The 21,866-nt window shown below is 39.7% G+C and overlaps 2 protein-coding genes across 2 annotated transcripts; one reads left to right on the forward strand and one right to left on the reverse strand.

The window, feature by feature from the left end:
* Positions 1 to 907: 907 nt before the first annotated feature.
* Positions 908 to 5,509, reverse strand: rhoaa (ras homolog gene family, member Aa). Its single transcript, XM_042492574.1, has 5 exons — positions 5,506 to 5,509; positions 5,126 to 5,283; positions 3,779 to 3,899; positions 3,557 to 3,687; positions 908 to 1,663 (listed from the first exon to the last, which is right to left on the reverse strand). Exons 1-5 carry the CDS (start codon positions 5,507 to 5,509, stop codon positions 1,490 to 1,492), a joined length of 588 nt encoding a protein of 195 aa, XP_042348508.1. The 3' UTR covers positions 908 to 1,489.
* Positions 5,510 to 8,128: 2,619 nt separating this feature from the next.
* On the forward strand, positions 8,129 to 21,136 carry LOC121947218 (targeting protein for Xklp2-like). The gene is given in 18 exon segments (XM_042492168.1): positions 8,129 to 8,170; positions 8,700 to 8,841; positions 10,648 to 10,699; positions 10,701 to 10,777; positions 11,401 to 11,524; positions 12,501 to 12,563; positions 12,788 to 12,889; positions 13,040 to 13,149; positions 13,306 to 13,454; positions 13,726 to 13,894; positions 15,125 to 15,263; positions 16,120 to 16,342; positions 16,421 to 16,516; positions 16,595 to 16,768; positions 18,272 to 18,418; positions 18,502 to 18,613; positions 19,632 to 19,798; positions 20,615 to 21,136. Coding segments are annotated over 17 exon segments (2,130 nt in total). The 5' UTR covers positions 8,129 to 8,170; positions 8,700 to 8,726; the 3' UTR covers positions 20,726 to 21,136.
* Positions 21,137 to 21,866: the final 730 nt, after the last annotated feature.

The raw sequence follows: 21,866 nt of genomic DNA on the forward strand, positions 1-21,866 counted from the left end.
CAAATTTAAACGGGAGCAGATCGGAAAACAGGAAGGCTTCTTATGAAAATATGAGGAAATATAATTAAAAATACATAAACAGGAAATTAGAAATAAGGCTTGTCTCTAAAATAAACCTGTTTTACATAAAGGACTTCGCTTTGTGGCTAAGGATAATTAAGGCCCCACTACTGGTTGAGTAACAAAAAGGTTTCATTCTCTTCAAAAACGTGGGAAAACACAATGAGCAAATTGCAAGAAATTGTTAAAAAGTAACAAGAAAACAAGCTTGAAATTAATGTTTAAGAAAAGGACAGGGAGAGAGAAATATTAGAAAAATATTTTTTAAAGGCAAAAATGTCCACAAACTATATTTATGGTTATTAGAATTACATGTATTTAAATGTGTTACACAATCTATAACTTTTAATTTTTAGCACCTTTTTCAGGCCATTTTCTTGCTTGTTTTTGACTTTTTGTTGTTGCTGTTGTTTTGGTTATTTTTGCTAATTTTCTGAATTTTCTTGTAGCTTTTTATAGATCTGTTACTCACTTTTTTGGTCATTTCTTGTTAAGTTGCTAATTGCCTTCCTCCCATGTTTTTAAAAGAAAAGCAGATTCGCTAAGGTTTCACAGGGTTAAGTGTTACATTCATTGACATGGAGGAGGATTAGGGCCACATTGGAAAAATCTCAGGTTTTGAGAATGAAGTCATACTATTATGAGGAAAAAAGTCTAAATTTTGAGAAAAAACAGTCATAATATTACAGGAATAAAGTTGTAATTCTACAAGAAAAGTTGTAATATTACATGCTTAAACTTAAAAATATTCAAATTTAATCATGTATTTTTTTTGTAATATTATGACTTTATTATGACTTTATGTCTCATGATAATCATGTATTTATGCTTAACTATCCAAACTCAGCTTTTTAAATGAATGAACATTATCAGATAGTAGAGGTTGATAAAACAGAAGCATGGGACCATATAATGTTAGGTCGGTCTATGTTTCCCCCGGGAAAGAAAGGAGGAAAAAAAAAGACAAGCAGAGTCACACTGCAAGCCACGAAGTCTTCCCACAGTTAGTTAGGCAGGCACACATCCGTGGGTGCTCTGACGCACCTCGTCTCCTCTGGAGCTGCTCTCAACCACTAACCATAGAGCTACGGTTTACCACTCCATTCAGAGAACTGGAAAGCCTACATACCCTCCCACACTTTAAAAAGTAGGATTCTTTTCACATTCTCTTTATAATTTCATGTCTAATGAATCCTAAACACAAGATTACAGTATTTTTATTTGAAAGCTAAGAGCTATAACCTTATACTCCCTTTTCCCAATGCATTTGACCTTTCTATTTCCCCTTTAGTCTGGTTTGACTTTTCTCTCTGATCCCTATACCGCCCCGTTTATCTGTGTCCACCTTTGGGTCAAAGCAGACACAGAGGAGGGATGGTTTTTTTGGCCCAGTTTATTTCCCCCTCCCCATCCTGTGAGACCTGACACTCTATAGCAGAGAGCAGCCGCTCTTCTTGCCTCGCCTCCTGGCCTGCAGCGCCGCCCTGGTGGCCATCTCAAACACCTCCCGCACTCCATCCTTCGTCTTTGCTGAGCACTCCAAGTAACCAAAGGCATTGATGCGGTTAGCCATGTCCCTCGCCTCGTCCGACTTCACTGGTTCCTGTGCGGAAAAAAAAAAGAAAATCATGAACCAAAATAGTCGACATCATTTTACAAATGTAGAAAACGCATTTAAAATCGGTTTCGACAGATTATTGGCCAGGCCGATTATCAGGGCCGATATTTGGCATGTTGCCAATTATCTGTGTCAGTATTTTATTTTAATGATCACTAATATAATTAATTAATTAAAAAGTGTGTGTATTACACTCAACTAACACGAGGCAAGGCAGTCTGCTATGCTTGCAAAGAAAGCAGCAGCATGGGAGGAACTTTCACTGTGTAAAACCTCAGTAAGCTATTTTTATTTATTCATTTTTATCAAAAAGTTGCTAGAAAATTGCTGTATATGATGGTGAATGTTTCAGCTTTGATCCAACATTTGCTAAAGGCATTTGAATAAAGTTTTGTGTTGGAGTTTGTTATATGTAAAATTCTAAATTTTGACAGAAATATTTTCATTGTTATTGTAAATGCATATCGGTTCCAAATACCGGTTGTTGGTCTGTTTAAGGTACAAGGTAGGTTTATTTTGTCCTTTTTCTTAAACGAGGTTTAAGAAGAAATGAAATTGAAGTTGATCCTTAATCCTGCTACATCTTCTGGCATCGAAGGAGGAGTTGAGGAGTCTGGGGAAAGAAACTGCTGCTGTGGTCTGGTGGTTCAGAAGCAGATACTTCTGTATCTTTTCTCAGATGGCAGCAGGGTGAACAGACTGTGGCTGGGGTGGCTGCTGTCTTTCAGTATCCTTTAGGCTGTGATGTTCAGGGCACTTTTAATCACCTGCTGTAGAGCCTTCCTGTCCTGGGCCTTGCACAAGCCATGTTTCAAGTCAGTAAAGCTCCTCTATAGAAGTTAACCAGGATCTTGCTGTAGAATTTAGCCTTCCTAAGTCTCCATAGGAAGTAGAGCCTTTTCTGCGCTTTAAGTACTAATTAAGTATTAAGTACTAATAACTGGTATCGGCCCTAAAAAACCTATATAGGTCAACCCCAAATTTTAATATCAAACTTGGATGACAGTGTATGTTCAGACCATTGCTGGTCAAAATGAGGACTCACTTTAATGTATGACGTCTATGCTGATGACAGCAGTTGGTACTAACATGAAATACTCGTGGGTCCATCCACTAACTCCTGTTACAGGATGTATCTACAGCTCAGCCACTCGGTGTAAACATGTCATTTTTGACTAACTTTATTATACACGCTACTTGCCAAAGCTGACATCACTTTAAAATAATTGAGGTGTTGAGATGTTTCAAAAAATGATTCTGTTGAAAAGAAAAAAATGACTGACTGACTCATGTACCATACTAAATTAAAGAAGTATCCGGTCGTGGGATTAATTCTTACCTTTCTGTAACATAACTAGATCTGCAATGTATCTCATTATTTTCCATTTCATTAATAGTAGAGTCACTATAATTGTTAAAATACAGCCTGCTTGTTATGGCAGCTAACTTGCATGTCCACCTACAGAAAAACGTCATCCCTGGGGCACTTTATAAAGGGCAGCACACAGCTGCTTCACTAAACTTTGAGGCCACTTGTCTGTAAGATGGTCATATTACAGTGTCAGTGTGAATGGGATACTACAGCACCAGCAGAGTAATTACTTAATGTGAAAAGAGGAAGATTCTGGCAGTCCTTCAGATCATTTTCATAAAGCCCACTGAGTTTTAATCACGTTCTGATCGATGTGCTCTTTGAAAAACCAAGTTCCTGCTGAGTTTCAGCTGCTGCTTCAAAAATACACCCAGTTTAAGACATCATGCTCAGTTTGTTCAAACACAAACAACACTCATATGGTTGCAAGTTTCCTCTGCCTTTATATGATCAGATAGTGACTAGTCAGTAATAATCTATTAGAAATTATGAATTTCTTCACTGACCTGTTTCATCTTAGCTAATTCTCGGCGCGTGTGCTCATCATTTCTCAGGTCTTTCTTGTTTCCCACGAGAATAATGGGCACGTTGGGACAGAAGTGCTTGACCTCAGGAGTCCACTTCTCTGGAATATTCTCTGTATCAGACACAAGGTGAACATGTTGAACGCGGAGCAGATGCAAACAGAATGCTTGTGAAAAACAGCAATGGCAAAGAGGAAATCTTACCCAAACTGTCAGGGCTGTCAATGGAGAAACACATGAGGATTACATCTGTGTCGGGATAGGAGAGAGGCCTCAGGCGGTCGTAGTCCTCCTGACCCGCTGTGTCCCACAGAGCCAGCTCCACCTATAACAGGGCAAGATCACAGTTGCCAGTAATTAACTTTAACCCAACACTTAAAGATCCTGTCTCCTGACCGGACCAGATAACATGGTGGCTCTGCATTAAAAACCAACATGACTGTATAGAAGATAAAACTCCATGGGCTCAGGAACCCTTTAGAAAACCTTCGTCAGTAAATGCAGTTCATCGCTGCATCTACAAATGCACGTTCAGACTCTGCAGAGCAAAGTAAAAGCCAAACATAAACAAAACACCGAAATACGGCTGACTTCTGTGGTCCAGACTGTTACCAGCTCAAGGTTCATAGCATCTGTGATGGTATAGGGGGGGTGTTAGTGCCCATGGCATCATGGGTAACGTCACATCTGTGAAGGCAACATGAATTCTGAAAGGTCCATACAGGTTTTGGAGCAACATATGCTGCCATCCAAAGGGCATCATTTTCACAAACGTCGCTGCTTATTCCAATGGGACACATTCTGCATACAGTCCAACAGCATGGCTTCGTAGTTAAAGAGAACAGCTACTAGACTGACCTGCTGCAGTCCAGACCTGTCTCCCACTGAACATGTGTGGAGCATTATGAAGCTAAAAATAAGACAACAGATACCCCAGACTGCTGAGCAACAGACATTAATAGAGCAAGAATGAGAAAGAATGTCACTTTCAAAACTCCAACAATCAGAGTCCTCAGTTCCCAAACACTGACTGAATGTTGTTAAAAGGAAAGCTGATGTAACAGAGGTTAACATGCTCCTATCCAGACTTTCTTAGAACTTGTTGCAGACATCAAATTCAAAATGGGTGTATATTTACAAAGAAAAAAAGTTTAGGCAAGTTATAACTTGTCTTTGCACTGAGGTCGAAAAAGATTTGCAAATTGTTGCATACTATTTTCATTTATGTTTTACACAACATCCCACCTTTTTTAGAATTGGGGTTGTACTTCAAGGAGGAAATAGTTGGTGTAGGACCTATGATGATATTGATATTAAGGCTTGTATAAACAATTTGAGCTCATTTCTTGCATATAGATATTCACATGAAAAGAGCTTATCGTTAAAACATTGTGACAGTGAGTGTAAGTGTAATACTTACATATCCATATGTGTATATATATATATATATATATATATACACATATACATACATATATATGGTTCAAAATTTCACAATTAACCGTTAATAGACTACTGTAAATATAAAAAAAAGTAGTATAATGGACTTACCTGTTTACCATCCACCTCAATATCTGCCACATAGTTTTCAAACACTGTGGGCACATAAACCTCAGGGAACTGATCTTTGCTGAACACTATGAGCAGACAGGTCTTTCCACAGGCTCCATCTCCAACTATCACCAGTTTTTCTTCCTGATTGCAGCCATCTGAAAGAATCCCAGCAGAACACAGACGTTTACTAACACACAGGATATGGGATGTTTACAGGTACAGGCAGGTCAGGGATTTAAAAAACACAGTGATGACTTACTTTTAACCAGAGTTATTTTGTGTGTGGATAGCCCTGATGTAGAAACATATTATGGACACTGTTGTATGAAAACTTTTGTCAGAGGAGACACAAATATGTGCAAATAGTGTGCATCTACTCATGGACGACAAGCTTGTGTTGTGAAAGCGTCAGATGTAAACATTTATGGTGTCCTCCGCAGCTGAGCTGTAACATTAGCTAGCTCAGTGGTGCTACGAGAGCTAGCTGTATGTACACTTCCTTCAACTCGGTGGTACAGTTGGCGGGTGGTAGAAAGTAAATAGGTTCTACTTGAAATTGTTTTATCTTGAGATTATCTTGAGTTCAGGAATTCTGGAAGGTGACATTTGCTGATCAGTATTTTAAATGTATTTTTGGGAGACTTTAAGCACTACAAGCTGAGTGCCATTTAGTTCCATTATACTAGAGCGAAAGCAGACATCTCTACAGCTGATATCTCCAACAATCTGCAACTCACACCCAAACTATCTACATTGATAAATAGCACAACAGCTAAGAGGCAAAAATATGTATTTTTTATTTTGGCGATGGACTGTCCCTTTAATATGTGTCGATTACGAAACAAAATCTATCTATTGTACTATCTAATGACTGTTGTTGTCATTTTTAATCCAGAACTACTAAATGTTATATTGGGATACACATATGTTAAGCATCAACGTTGTGTCAAAAATGACATTTAGTAAAACCAATGATATATTTCAGTGGATGGTTCTCCTACTTATTCAGAGGACATCATGTACAGCCAATCTTTCTATATAACCAGCTGTACGGCCGCTTCAGAGAATGACATGGCTTACCGTGTGGTTCCACTGTTAGCAGAGGTTAGTTAAAATGGTTCTAACAGAGCGTTTAAGCCTGTTAGCTACCTGTCGTTTCTGTGGAATTTGCCAAGTTTACGCTGCACTATATAACTTCACTTCCTCACTGCTGTTTTTCTCGAATGTAAACGGTCATCTGTCAACTTAACCTTTGATGAATTGCCTACTTGGCAGATAACTTGCAATCCTAACGTTACCTTAATTTCTACTTATATTCTCATTTGGCTAGCAGCAGTTTCCATTCCATCTAAGGAAGCTAACTATTAGCTTGCTAACTTTGCTCAGTTTTTCAAGACAGCTGGCCTGTTGTCAGGATCGACACATCACATTTTAGGCCGCACTCTATCTCTCGACTCTAGCAGCTACCCTTTCACACAAAATAACGAAGCAGATACCTGTTGTGAGTAGTCTATTACTGGTAATTTTACCGTTTTATTGGTGATCCTCGCTTTCTTTAGTTTTCCTCTCGGACCTCTCAGTCCCGCCCCCGACACTGCCACGAAGATTAACCCCGCCCACTGAAAAAAGTTGCATTATATCTTCTTCCTTATTTTCTTGTTTCTATGTAAACATATAGAAAAGTGTCATTATGGTATGCCCACTGCCGATTTAACCAATGGTAAATAGAAAGGTTACAACTCTGTTTTTTATGAGAGAATAATGTCTTGTCTGTGCTAATGGGTTAACTGGAGTACACGTGCATGTTTTAGCATTTCCTCACATGGGAAGCATTGTTGTAACTGTAAATAATTACAGTCATTAAATTACAAAATAAATGTAATTGCAATCATTTACAGCTAATGGGAAGAAAATGTCATTAAATTACAGTCACTGATCAAAATGTTGGTGATTACAAAGGCGTTACATATGAAAAAAAAAACTTCAGTAAAAAACGTTGATATGTTGAATAAAACATGAATTGTTTTGATTTACGTCTTTCTGCCGCGCAGGAATGCCTTATTTTATTTTTAGACAATGTGGGTCAGCATAGCCATTGAGACAAATTAAAGCGCAACATTTATGCACTTGTGTTTTTTAGGTCTTTTCATCTTTATTGCCTTGTTTAAAATATTGGTATACAGATCAACATTTTATTTTTCAAGATATGGTGATCACATTCGAACAAAGTATGCTCTCTCTCTCTCTCTCTCTCTCTCTCTCTCTCTCTCTCTCTCTCTATATATATATATATATATATATATATATATATATATATATATATATATATATATATATTAAACTAAGTCAAAGAAATAGGCTTTTCTTTGTAATGCTTTACAGTTTTATTCAACTGAGCCTAATCACCATTTGCAGAAACTTAAAAAAGACATTGAAGCAAGAGAGCTCAGAGAACTACTGGTACATTTATTTATTTATTTTTGATCATGCACAAAGCAACTGTGGGGTAAATTGTCACCAATCATATGTGCCCACACTTTGTACTTCACAAATACATTGTTCAGTCTCACTGAATATGATGGAAACCACTTTTCACAATTCAATTTGATAAATTTACTCATTATTTTGACTAACTTTATGTTCTGAAAGCCAAACCTTTCAGCTCATGGCCAAACTTTCCAGAGCTGACTATCCAAACCAAACATTTCCCCTATGTATAAATTTAAAAACCAAAAATTAAAACAAATAACCGCTGTAGGCTTTACGAGATTTCAAGTTCATTTTGTATTCACGTTTTGTTTTGGGTTTTTTTTTACAGACTTCTGTCGGTCTGTTATGTTTTCCACTCTTCATTTCCCAATAAAGTTGATAGTGAAAAAAACTTGTTGATCACGTGATCACGTCAGAGGAAGTTCATGTGAATGAGCCAATAGGCAGCAAGCTGGTGACGATGACGTTAGCCATTGGTTGTTTCAAAAGGAAACGATTTAAGCGCTAACGGCTCGCAGTTTGATTGTGTTGCTCCGGGAGCAGACGGTGTCGGTAAGCTTTACTTCTCGGCGTATTTTATTTATTTAGTAGTACCGTCACATCGATAATTGTCAACCTGTGTTAAGAATTAACGTTTATTAACTTAAATAGCGCAAGGACTGTAGAAGATATGTATGTGTTCATTAGAATTAGCTGATAGTTTGATACATATAATGTTAGCGACGTAGGAAGGAAAGTTGTTTAACGTTAACTAACGTTAGCTAGTTTTTTTTTTTATCTGTCTCGATACCTTATCGTAGTATATCTCATATATATATATTAAAAAAACAATAAACCCGGCTAACGTTAACTTGCATTACCACAGCAATTTAGCATTTCTTATTGGCAAAAATGAATTCGCCATTTTGTGAAGCTTTCCCCAGTTAACGTCACACCCAGCCTGTAAATACAACTATCGGATGTGTTAGTTATAGTCAGTCGCTAACGTTAGCTTGGTTGATAAACGTTAAATGGGCGCAGACTTCAGCACAGGGGTCTCTTTTAAATTGAGATTTACGGTGTTTATTGGTTTCCTGTTTAGGTGGGTTGTCGAATAACACGTCTCGAGATGATGGCCGAAAGTGACTCCGGTGATACCTCTGAACGCTACGAGTTTGACGCTCCGTCCCATGTAGTGGACTTAATGGAGCTGCAGAATGCAGAAAACGAAGATCAATGGTTTGGTAAGCCAACCTTCAATATTTTAATTCGCCTGCTAGTAAGTCAATGCTCAATTGTGGAAACAGTAGCGTTGGTAAACATTTTCTAAGTCTTTGTTTTGCCCACAAACGTTACATCCCGAAACAACTTAACCAGGGTGTCTGCAAGTTTTAGGTCTCAAATGTCTTGTATGTTATTTTACAAATAGAAGGCCTTGAAAGACAATAGTCTTAAATTTGAATTTATGAAGTCTTAGTTACCACATTCAATTTCACGTATCCATCTTTTAATTTATTCTGTCAAAATGAGTGAAGTACTTTTGTATGGAAGCTCATTGTTCTCATGTTTCAAATATTTAAACTGAACACTGAACATAATATTGTTTTGCTGTTGTTGTTGTTGCTGTTACTTACTTGTTGGCAAAATGTGGAATAACCCAGCTCACTCTAGTAATCATATCCCTACACAAAGCCTACCTCTGCATGGGGCCACATATATATTCACCTTTCTAATACTTACATGCAATGCTTGAATGAGATTTTTTTTTCCAAAAATCTGCTTCAAATTAAGTTAATATTTGTCCTGAAAAGATCTCAGAAAGCATGAAATTGAAATGTTTGCTCCCTGCAGACACCCTGCTAACATGTATGTGATTTCCTACAATGTTTCCTTAGTCCTATTTAATTTAGCATAAGCCAGCCCATGTTCAGGAAGATCTTTGTTGTTGATGGTTTTGTTGCTGTTGTCAGTCACCATGAACCACATAAGGCAAGTGCCCTCACGTGCGCTTTTTACAGTGCTGCCATCTCTGATGAGTTCAGGGATGTGTATAAAGCCCTGTGCATTTATTTTGGAAAGCAAAGTGGTTGTGTGTTTGGAAGACAAAAAGACCTACAGGAAGTGAGTGATGTTGGTGATGCCCACAGTAGCTGTCCTGGTGCACAGCCTGGATCAGTGGTTCAGAGCTTTTGGAATGTCTTCCTTTTCAAATTTACAAATCAGAACACGTATATTGCCTATATGTACATTGGCGATATTATGTGAAGGTTTCCAAAGTAGAGAAAAGGTGGTCCCACCCAACTGTTCAGGAGGACTGCGCTGGTCTAGTTAGTCTGACCTGTCTCACCATGTCAGTCAGGATGGGCTATTTCCTTTTGTTGATTTTAAGCAGGATGAGAGTTGGCGTAAAAGGCATATGGAGTATTTTTGACATGTAACTAGGGATTCATGGTAATATCAGCAGCATGTCATCAGTATTATCACACAACAGCTTTAAAATGGAAAAATCAGCATTGGCTGAAAATGAACATTGCTGCTGATATGACAGGCAGATGAGATGATGCTGTAATTATGCGACATGAATTTGTTCAGTAGGTGAAATTGTCCCTGATTTTGGCTATTGTTGGTCAAATTGAAGGTCATCCAAGTCTTTTAGAGTGGGATAAATTTTACAGTTTTAATTAAAAATTTATTACATAAGAGTAAATATGGCATGTTTTAAATGTAACCTGTATTTAAGAAGTTTTAACTTTTTTTACCAATGAATGCGTATTCTATGTTTGTATACCAGTGGTCCATCATGATAATCGTAGGCATAATATGTCACTTCCACTAAAGGAGAGACTTGATGTTCTTTGCAATTAGGTGGAAAAATGTGTGCATATATCTCTGTCAGCAAAAATACAATATTGTGCATCACATGTAACATAAGAAGTGTTGCTACAAAAATGTAAAATGACAGTAAAGGCTGACACTATTTAGGGTAAATTAACCAAAGTATCTGTAAAAGGCATCCATCTTTTTAACCTTTGACTGTCTCTGTTGTGCAGAACAACAGACAGATGCAGCAGATGGCCATCTGAAAACTCCTCTGAGGCCTGGGACCCTTCAGGCGGAGCCAGGCGGACCTGCCAAGAGCCATTGTGGTCCCTCAAGTCAAGTTGACGAGGACACTGGTTGGTTTTCATTGCATTATAGTTAATTACTGTTGATGCAATCATAATTACCTTTTTTATTATGGTACCAGGTCAGAGTTGGAGTAAAAATTACTCAGCCCCAGTTGCTTTGAAAGGTGGGTCTGAAAAGTGGCTTGCTCCTGCTGCAGACAGCAGCTTCAGTCAACTTGGATTCACAGCTGTTACAGTGGCTTCCATTGGTGACTCAAGTTACTGCGATGAAGTCAATACTGCAAGTATGACTGAAGAGTTCACTTGCAAAAAAACAAAAAGGGCATTCTTAAAACAAACACCAGTTTGATATTACACACACACACACACACACACACACACACACACACACACACACACACACACACAAAAAAAAACATGATTTGGGGGAAAAAATAAAAACTTATATGTTTTGGTAAATGAACCCTCAGATATGTAAGTGAAAGACATTTAGGCCAGCCTTCAGACTGAATGTAATTTTTTTTCTTTATCACCTGGAAAGACTGAAAAGAACCCTTTGCGTATTGACAATAACTGTTTTAAACTGAACTCTTGTTTAGTCCTCTAGATTAGTCTGCAGTCTTAGGTTATACAGTGAGTGCTCCTCATGACATGAATCCACATGGACTATTTCAGGTCCCAGTACATCCACATCTCAGCCTCCAAACATTGTCACATCATGGGGTGCTGGATCTCCGGTTCGGGCTGGTGCTCGACCAAAGAGGAAGACTGCTAATCAACCTCCTGCCCAATCACGCAGGTAAAGTCCCTGTGATGACTAAACTTATACCACAGTGTGCAACTGTTCTGTTTTGCTACACAGCATATCAAATTCATCTGTTGCACTGATTCATAACGCCACACAATCTTGCCTGATGATACTTGCACATTAGTGTGGATAATTAACTGCACTAAAGCAACCAACTGTATTACACCATGTGACAAAGTACATTAGCAGAGGAGGCTACATTTGTCTGAATTCCTGTGTGAGAGAGAGAGAGAGAGAACTTTTCTGCCAATATGCAGTTTTAATTGGTTGAATTAGGTCATATTGTCCCTGGTTTTGGCTTAGGTCAGGATTGACACAGGGAGGCATCATGCAAGCCTGTTAAAGTGAGAGGAATTTTACACCTTTGTTTTGAACTTTCTACACGAGAAGAAATATGGCATGCTTTGCATGTAACCATGGTTAAATTAGTTTTATTGTTTTGTACAGTAAATGTGTATATTTAAAAAAATAAATGTGGCATCTGCCACCAGTAGGCCATCATGATCAGAGCAGGTGTAGTTCGTTAATACCATGACAGGAGAGATTTGTTGTTCTTTGCAATTAGGTGGAAAAAACATGTACAGATATTGTATCTGCAATTAGCCAAAATGAGTCAGAAAATATCAACAAAATCCAATGTCTTGCATCCCCAGTGCTGGTTTCAAAGTTGAGAGCACAACTTTTAATTTACACATCAAGTTGAGTTGCCTTATTACATGGAGTATTATTGCACCTGTAGAGACAGCTGTGTAATGTCTGTGGCTCTGTTCTTGGTTTGGGCTGTGGAGACTTCAAATTATACAGAAAGCAGGGAATGATGTCTGAAAGTTCAGCAGTATTGGGGGGGTGTAATAAAAAGTGCTATTGAGTTGTATCATGGGAAATGCTGCAATGCATCAAGTGTTTTTGGGTTTAACCCATACTTGAGATTAAAAGTGTATATTTCTCATGGATATATTCCTTTTAGGGTTTCCAAACGCAAAGAGATGAGCAGCTCTCCAGCTCCACCACCATCAAAGAAAAACAAAATGTAAGTCTCCAAACTGTCCTGTTGTAACCTCAAGATGCCATTTGCAGCAGCAAGTCCTCCAGACCTGAAAATCCCCTGAACGCTGTATAGGTCCAGTATCAGCACAGACGGGTTCCTTTTTACACCATCTACAGTTCCATTGCACATATGTGACCGTGTCAAAGGCCCTGCTTTGTGTAACTTTTGTTGTATTTCAAGTTTTAAACTATAGTTGTATGTTCCAGAACTCTTGTTGCCCGAAAATCCAATAGTGCCCTTCGAAGAAAGGTGCAGCAGACTACCAGGAGTGGGCCTGTGACCCGGGCGTCCGCTTCTGCTAACACAGAGTGAGTCTATAACACCAGTGGAACCAGTGTTTGTCAGCCTCTTCCTAGAGTTTGTTTTGGGATAACACAATCGACTGAGAGGTCTGCTATGATCTGCGGGCACCTCTCCAGTGTGCCCTATTTATTTTTGCTGATGATTGTGTCCAACAGGCCAAATAGCTCTGAAGAACAGGAGCTGGAGCGCATCAGGAACCTCCAGAGGGAAGTGGCTCTGCATCGCAAGAAGAACGAGGCCAGCTACAAAGCTGCTCTGGCTGGCAGTGAGTACTTCTTACTGACTTCATGTGCAGAGGCATCAATAAACGCATGCAACATCTTTTTTTTCCTGGTTAACAAGTCATTTGGCAGCATTTATAAAGTTGTGCTTTAGGTTGACTTTAATTCCTAAAAGGCATTCTGGGTTGCTTTTATTTCAGATCCACCACCAAAGAAGATGGTCTTGTCAGCCACTGTGCCTAAAGAATTCCACTTCAACACAAACAGCCGTGTTAAGGCAACAACCTCATCCAACACATCGCACAAGGACGTGGACTTCATCACTCAGCTTCGCAAACCTTCCTCCCCAGTAAGTGCTTCATACGCTAACGTGAAACCTGATTCAGACCAGTAAAGCTTCACGTAAAACATGTGAATGTCACTGGATGCTCTGTGCACACATCAGGCAAGTGCAATAATGCAGCTTTCCTCTAACTGCTACTTCAGCTGGATTAAAATGCAAACAGCTACACATTTATAAAAATCATAGCTTCTGCAAATATTCATTTTGTGTAAAACATGACAGTAAAAGTTAGTATACTGTCTGATGTTGTTCTTTCTTTACATTAAAAAAAATTCAGGCAAAGGCTATAAAAGGTGCCACAGTGCCCAAACCCTTCAACCTATCGACAGGCAACAAGAAAGGTGGGGAGACGGCTGCCTACGTGCCCATGGCCCAGCAGATAGAGCAGTTCCAGAAACGAACCCCTGATCGCTTCCATCTACACAGTCGCAGGAGTCGAGAGCGAGGTGAGTTATTTTCATTCACGTTCTTGCTTTTTAGAGGAGGTAACATCAAAAACCGAAAAGGATAATAATAAAATGGGAAGAATATTAAGAATATATAATTATAGGAACTGTATAGCCCCCCCACCACCACCACCACCACCACCACACACACACAGACAAATTATGTTACAGAATTTTTTTTAAATTTTGTATATATTTTTTTATTTTCAGGTGTGAAGCTGCTCAAACTAATTGGTGTTTAATTTGTGGTCTGAAACAGTAAACTCATCAGATTCATCACATGATATCATCATGTCAGTGCCAGCCCATGCTGAAAGAAAATCCCAAAGAAAATACTGATGTGAAACAAATTGTGGATTTAGCTGCAGTCAGCATCCTCTGCAGCCACATGTGAGCAGATGTGCACGATAGAAAGCAAGCTTACCTAAGTTCACCTAACATCCTCAGACTGAGCCATCACTAATAACAAGGATTCTTTGAAAGTTACATACAGAACCTTTAAAAAAAAAAAAAAAAGATAAAATCAACACAGGCTAAGAATTGCCAATGCCTATCATAGCAATCACTCATGTTACCATATTAACAATAGTATATTAATAGTAAAAGTGAGTATAATAATCACCTCTGTATCGAAATGATAGTAAAATGTACACTGATCAGCCAAAACATCGACACACCCCACCATCCCAAACACTGCTACAGACCAAGTAACAACCCCTCCCTCATGCCAGCAGCACTCTCAGGGCCTGCCCCACCCCCAACAGCAGAACAATGAGCCATATCACAGCACAAAAACTGTTTAGGAACGACACAAGAGTGTGATAAGGATATCAAGGAGCCGACCTGAGCTTAAATTTTTCAGGCCCAAGTCTGATTGAACATTGGTGGCACATGCTGGTATTGCATTGTAACGAGATGATCAATGTTATTCACTTCACTTGACTTTACTTTGATTTTTTGGCTGAATGTTATATGCTTTTTAGTGACGCATATCCAGCAGTAATGGCATATAGGGCAAATATTAATATCAAATATCACATGACATTGATACCTTTTTCAGTATGATCATCTCTTACATAGTAATTATTAATATGTCTCAATGTCAGTAGCATACTCGACATGTTATGCTGCTCCCTCCCACATGTGTTTTTTAAAGACGTTACAGTGTTTTTCTGTGTAGTGGAGGTGTAAGTGTTGTTTTTTTTTGTTTTTTTAAATCTGTTTCTTCAGGGCCATCCCCAACGAAGGGTGATCACCTGAAGCTCACCCAGCCTCACACCCCACACCTGATGACCCGCCAGAGGAGCCGGCCAACCACTGTCAAGAGCAGTGCTGAGCTGGAGGCTGAAGAGCTGGAGAAACTTCAAAAGTAAGAACCTTTTCCTTCAGTGATCGTCCACATGTGCACAGATATAAAATAGGCAAGACATACCAGAAAATGTTGATACCTGTTGTTGTTGTTGTTGTTGTTGTTGTTGTTTTTTTTTGTTTTTTTTTTAATTTAATGGGCAAGCAGCATGTTTGTCGATATTTCCCGCTGACTATTTACAAACACTTTACTTGGTTTTTGCCCTTATTTACCAAAAAGACTGTGTTCCTACAAAGCTGTCTACATGGCTAATGAAAATGAATAATTCCATCTACATGCAGCTGTGCTCACTCCAATAAACGTGCACCAACATGTCAATAATATTAAAATATCAATGCGGAACTTCTGGAGCTGCTTGTCATTTTGCTTCTCAGCATCAAAATAGGATTTTTTTTACAGTTTTCTGTTGAAAAGTTGTTGGAACATGTCAGCTTAGCCTTCCTCTTTTATTCCTTTAAGCACCTTCTTGAAAGTCCTTGTGGGTTGGCGTTATGTTTGCACATATCCTAACTCGTTAATATCCAAGTCTTAATGTTTAACAGATCGCTTGTAAGGGTGGGCAGATCAATACACTTTGCAGCTCTACAGTGAAATTAAATTTTAAGTGAAATGAAGTAAACAAGGTAAAGCAGTTCTTACCACATTATCTTGATTGAGAATGAAAGGACAGCATTTGTTGACTGATGTTGGCTCGTCTGCAGTCAGTTTCGACCCTTTAAGCAGCGCTGTTCCTCAGTCTAATTTTATCCACAGGTCTGTTATGATGCACACACTCCAAAATAGAATAGATAATTTCTTCCTGTCCCAGCATTCACAGGTTGCATTTTCGGTGGCACTGAATGTGTTTTAATCACAGGTGTAAGTTCAACGCCCTGGAGCTGAACAGGAAGATTCTGGAGAGTGCAGAGTCCCTAAAGAAGCCAGCAGTGAAAGAGCCCACCGTACCCGAAGGCTTCGAGCTTCAGATTGAGAAGAGGCTGCATGAGAGACAGGCCACCAAGAAGCCTCAGGAGGGAGAAGAGAAGCCCAACACATTTAAAGCCCAGCCTCTGCCTAAAAAGATCCTGGTGGGAGTGGTGGTGAGTGTCAGTCCTGTGAGGCTCTGAAGGTTATTTCCATATGAGTTCAGTCTAAAGAGAGTTTCCTCCTGCCAACAGGGTCTGCCTGACAAGAAAGTTCTCCATCCAACTGTGCCAGAGTCTCCAGCTTTTGCCCTCAAGAAGAGGGTTCGCATGGAGCCCAAGACTGAGGAGGTAAGGCCACATCCCTGTTTTGATTTTCTTTGACCTTTCTTTGACCGAAAGTAACCCAATCCCCCCTTTTCTGGTCAGGTGAAACCGCCTTCTACGTTCAAAGCCCCACCAGTGCCACACTTTGGACTCCCCTTCCAGCCCCAGCTACAGGAGAACCACCACGTGGAGGTGTGTCCTTTCTCCTTTGAAGACAGGGAGCGGGAGAGAAGGGCACTGAAGGAGAAGAGGCTGGAGGAGAAGCAAAATGAAGAGGTACTACTACAGCCTGTGTCCCCACACGAGGGATGCACTGATCTGAATTTTTTTCTCTCAATACCGATACATGGGCTTTGTGTAACGGCCGATAACCGATACCGATCCCATACCATTATTGAATGAATAAACTGTGTACCTCATCATGTGGAAGAGACTAAAGGCATCAGGCTTGACTTAAACATTACTTTCTTTACTTTGTACAAACCCAAATTCCAATGAACAGAATACAATGATTTGCAAATCCTCAACCCATATTTAACTGAATACACTACAAAGACAAGATATTTAATGTTGAAACTGCAAAACTTTATTGTTTTATTTCCAAATATTCACTCATTTTGAATTTGATGCCTTCAGCACGTTCCAAAAAACCTGGGACAGGGTCATGTTTACCACTGTGTTACATCACCTTTCCTTTTAACAACACTCAGTAAGCGTTTGGGAACTGAGAACACTAATTGTTGAAGCTTTGTAGGTGGAATTCTTTCCCGTTCTTGCTTGATGTACGACTTCAGTTGCTCAACAGTCTAGGGTTTCCCTTGTCGTATTTTGCACTTCATAATGTGCCACACATTTTCAATGGGAGACAGGTCTGGACTGCAGGCCGGCCAGTCCAGCACCCACACTCTTTTACTACGAAGCCATGCTGTTGTAACACGTGCAGAATGTGGCTTGGCATTGTCTTGCTGAAATAAGCAGGAACATCCCTAAAAAAGGCGTAGCTTGGATGGCAGCATATGTTGCTCCAAAACCTGTATGTACCTTTCAGCATTAATGGTGCCTTCACAGATGGCAAGTTACCCATGCCATGGGCACTAACACACCCCCATACCATCACAGATGCTGGCTTTTGAACTTTGCGCTGATAACAGATTGGATGGTCCTTTTCCTCTTCTGCCTGGAGGACACGGCGTCCATGATTTCCAAAGACAATTTGAAATGGGGACTCGTCAGACCACAGCTCACTTTTCCAATTTGTGTCAGTCCATCTCACATGGGCCCAGAGAAGGCGGCGGCGTTTCTGGTTGTTGTTGATATATGGCTTTCAGTTTGCATGGTAGAGTTTTAACTTGCACTTGTAGATGTTGCGACGAACTGTGTTAACTGACAATGGTCTTCCAAAGTGTTCCTGAGCCCACGTGTTAATATCCTTTACAGAATGATGCCAGTTTTTAATGCAGTGCCACCTGAGGGGCCGAAGGTCACGGGCATTTAATGTTGGTTTTCGGTCTTGCCGTGTACGTGCAGAGATTTCTCCAGATTCTCTGAATCTTTTGATGATATTATGGACTGTAAATGATGAAATCCCTAAATTCCTTGCAGTTGTACATTGAGAAACGTGTCAACAACTGATGGGATTCTGTCAACAGATGTTGTCAGAGGACTTTTATTTTGAAAGCAGGGAAGTTTGAGTAATATCAGATCAGTGAACCCCTACCTCAGACCTCCAGAAGAAAGACCCAACCATTAAATCATGCTCTGGTGTTCCCATGTTTCTAGGTGCCACAGTTCAAGGCACAGCCCCTGCCAGACTTCGACACCGTGGTCCTCCCTGAGAAGAAGAAGCTGGAGCCCACAAAGCCCGAGCCCTTCAAACTGCTGCTGGATCAGCGGGGAGCTGTGAGGAGCACTCGCTGGGAGCAGATGGTAGCACACAGTCTGTCACCGGTTTTATTCTCAATAATCAGCTCCACCTTAAAACTCAAGCATAACTCCTGTGCCTTGTATAGATGAAAGAGGAGCAGAAACGGGAGGAGGAGGCGGTAGTATTCAAAGCCAGGCCCAACAAAGTCACTCATAAAGAGCCGTTCCTGCCCAAAAAAGAGAGCCGGGCTACAGTGGGTAAGTCACATGACATGCAGAGCTGCACCACAAATTACTACCACCTCGTGCATAACATATAATACTGCAATTTCCCCCCAGGGGAACAAAGTATTTCAGATTCTGATTTCTGATATATGCATCAATAACAAACACGTCAAGCACAATCATTTTCCATCTCTGTTATGTGGCAGCTGATCTGGTCTCTGCTCAGAGCGCTCCTGAATCTCATTGTTTTCCGAGTTTGACATTTACAGCCACTGTTATTTCCTTTTGAATTAGCCGCTTTGCCAACAACTGCTATTCAAGGTACAATGACAGAGTTGTCTCGCCTTAAAGAGGCAGTAACAGCACTAAAATAGTATCTATTTAAAAAGGACAATTCACCTGGCGAGAGTGATGTTTTGACAAAGTGTTTCTGTGTGCCGCAAGAGATTTCAAAAGCTGCCAGCAGCTGACTCAAAGAAGAACCGCTTCTAAAAAATGTCTGCAAATTTGAGAAACATTGAGGTCTGGGAGCTCCTTACCCTCTGAACAGAGGAGGAGACCAGCCGCCATATGACATTATTGTAATTACTGTTGTTGTTGCTGAAAAAGTGCTGCTGACCCGCATGTTATACCTCCTCAGAGGCTGATACTGTTGTGTTAATCGTCATGTCTGTTTTGTTTCAGCAATGCCGTCATTCTGTCTTAAATTACACACAGGGAGGGCTCAGCTGGTAGAGTGGGCCCCCATGTTCGATTCCAACCTGTGGCTCTTTGCAGCATGTCATCCTCTCTCTCCGCCTCTCATACACTTCAGCTGTCCCAAAAGTGACTTTTGGGACAGCTAAAAAAAGGAAGAGGCGTCATGAGTGGACTTTGTAGTAGGACCGTATAGCTCCCTCTGTGTGAAAAGGGCTCCTGAAATCTGTGTGCCAGTCTTCAGACCTCCTGAGGAGTCGTGCAGCTTCGTGCTCTGAGGCTGAAGCATGAACTGCTGCGTCTTGTTGTCTTTACCACCATCTGTCGCAGCACTAACACATTCTTCCTGCCACAGTTGTGGAGGCCTTTGAGCTGTCGACAGAGCGGCGGGCCCGAGAGCGGCAGGAATACGAGCGGCTGGCGAGCGAGAAGGAGGCTTACAGGATGCTCATGGAGGAGGAGAAGAGAAGAGAGGAGGAGCAGAGGGAGAAGGAGGAGATCGCCAGGCTGCGCCAAGAACAGGTCACTACAAAACACTTTAATTACAAACATTCATGGCGTGACGACACGCCCTGTGATGTATGATGGGATGGATTCTGTTACACCTCCCTGAGGATCAGCAGCTCAGTCTGGCAGCTTTAGTTTCTCTGTCCAGACGTTACAATATTTTTTTTTCAAATGAACAGTTTCTGTTCATTTTATCCTTAAGCTGCCACACTGATTAACATATTAACCCTTTGAAACCTGGAACCACATCGGTTTTCTTGTGTTGCGTTCAAACACCTTTCACAAGTATTTAAACCTTTGAAATGTGAGCAATTTGTTTTCTTTCACAAATATGGGAAAAAATGCAGCCTGCAAAAAATCTGAAATATAATAAGAGAGAGAATCATTAACTAGGGAAAAACATACAACAACAGAAATTAAAATGTAGTTGTTGTCTTCTAGCACTTTGTCTGTTTCTTTATTGTTCTGTTACTTTTCTTTCTCTCTTTTTTTCTCTAACTTTAGGTTATATTCTTGCAACATTTAACTAATTTCTGGGTCATTTCTTGTTATGCTGCACATTGCCTTCTTTCTGTGCTTTTGAAAGGATTCAAGCCAATTTGAACTCGTTTCAAAGGGTTAATTGATTAATTACTAGTATTTATTGTTTTGTGCTATGTTAAATTTAATCTCATTTTATAACTCAAAATGTTTTTGTTTTTTTTCAGTAGTAAATGATACATTAAATCTAACATAGCACGTATTATATATTTATATATGTATGTGTATACACTGTAAAAAGTGCAGCTGTGTGTTTGCAGCCTGTCTGACATGACTGTTGTTCCCTTGCAGGTTCACGCCGCTCAGCCCATCAGACACTACAAACCTGTGGCCGTGAAGAAGAGTGAAATTCCGCTCACTGTCCCCCAGTCACCAAACTTCTCTGACCGCTTCCGCTTGTGATGAGCCCGCTGCGCTCTGTCTGAGCTATTAGAACTGCAACTGTTCGATCTTTCTTCAATGAGTTGTTACACCTGTCACATTGTTAGTGGGTAGAATTCTGGCTGTAAAGTTGTAAATGAGTGTGTGTATTTGAAATGACTGAAGCTCTGTTGTTTTTTTCTTCTATTCCATGTAGAGCTTTAGATTGTAACCATGTGCTGTATATTCTCTATTTTAACAGACCAAACGCTTGGCTCAGTATCGTGCCCGCACATTTCTCTCTCTTTCTCTCTCATTTTTTTAAACTTTTTTTTTAATATAACTTCTTTAAAATAAAGATCTTGAAATATACCAGTGATTATGGAGATCTACTTTGAAATTCTGACAGAACTAAACTTTGCATTAATATTAACTGGCAGTAAAACAAGGAACCTCAGCTTAACACCTGGAACATGGTGCTGCCGTGCTACATCCTCATTACTGGTTTATTGTACAGACAGGGTTCCCACAGTCATGGAAAACCTGGAAAATTGAATTTTGGAACAAGTAAAAATCATTTAAAGTTTAGGAAAGTCATGTAATTTTGTTGTGTGTAATGAAATTGTTACAGTAATCTTTGCACATGATGTCATGTGATGGCAAACTTATTATTACCTTTCATCATTTTTCTCTCTCGTCCGTCTCTTAATGTGTGCCAGCTTGCTAAAATTATGTTTGATATGTTTGAAAACCACCAGGTGTTTGGGAAACCCGGTAAAGAAACTTTTAGCAGTTAATTGATTTTTCTTTTGGATGATTTTTTTTATTGCCTGAGTTAAATCTACCTTTCTGGTCTTTATTTTTAGGTTGTGTGTGATGTGAAGTTTTTAGTCTGTATTGTGCTCACATTGTGCACTTTAATTAAAAAAAAACAGTGCTTACACAAAAAATACTGAAATACAGATACAATGTTATCATGAAGATGAATATACTTCCAATAATTTAAAGCCCAAAATCTTTAAATCCATGTCACTCATAAACATTAACTCTTTTGTCTTTTCTTTACACAACACAAAAAAGAACAAAAACAATGAAACAAACAAAAGCCAGAAAAAAAGCCTTACTTCCCTTGTCTAAGTGTTTTTAAGACCTTTGAAAGATTTAGTCAATTTGATAACAATTA

Source organism: Plectropomus leopardus, chromosome 8 (genome assembly GCF_008729295.1).
Source record: "Plectropomus leopardus isolate mb chromosome 8, YSFRI_Pleo_2.0, whole genome shotgun sequence".
Taxonomy (NCBI): domain Eukaryota; kingdom Metazoa; phylum Chordata; class Actinopteri; order Perciformes; family Serranidae; genus Plectropomus; species Plectropomus leopardus.

Excerpts from the sequence above, each read along its gene's own strand:
- rhoaa (XM_042492574.1), bottom strand. Across the intron at positions 3,688-3,778 it reads TGACAGCCCTGACAGTTTGG|AGAATATTCCAGAGAAGTGG; the intron begins GTAAGATTTCCT and ends TGTCTGATACAG. Across the intron at positions 1,664-3,556 it reads AATTAGCTAAGATGAAACAG|GAACCAGTGAAGTCGGACGA; the intron begins GTCAGTGAAGAA and ends TTTTCCGCACAG.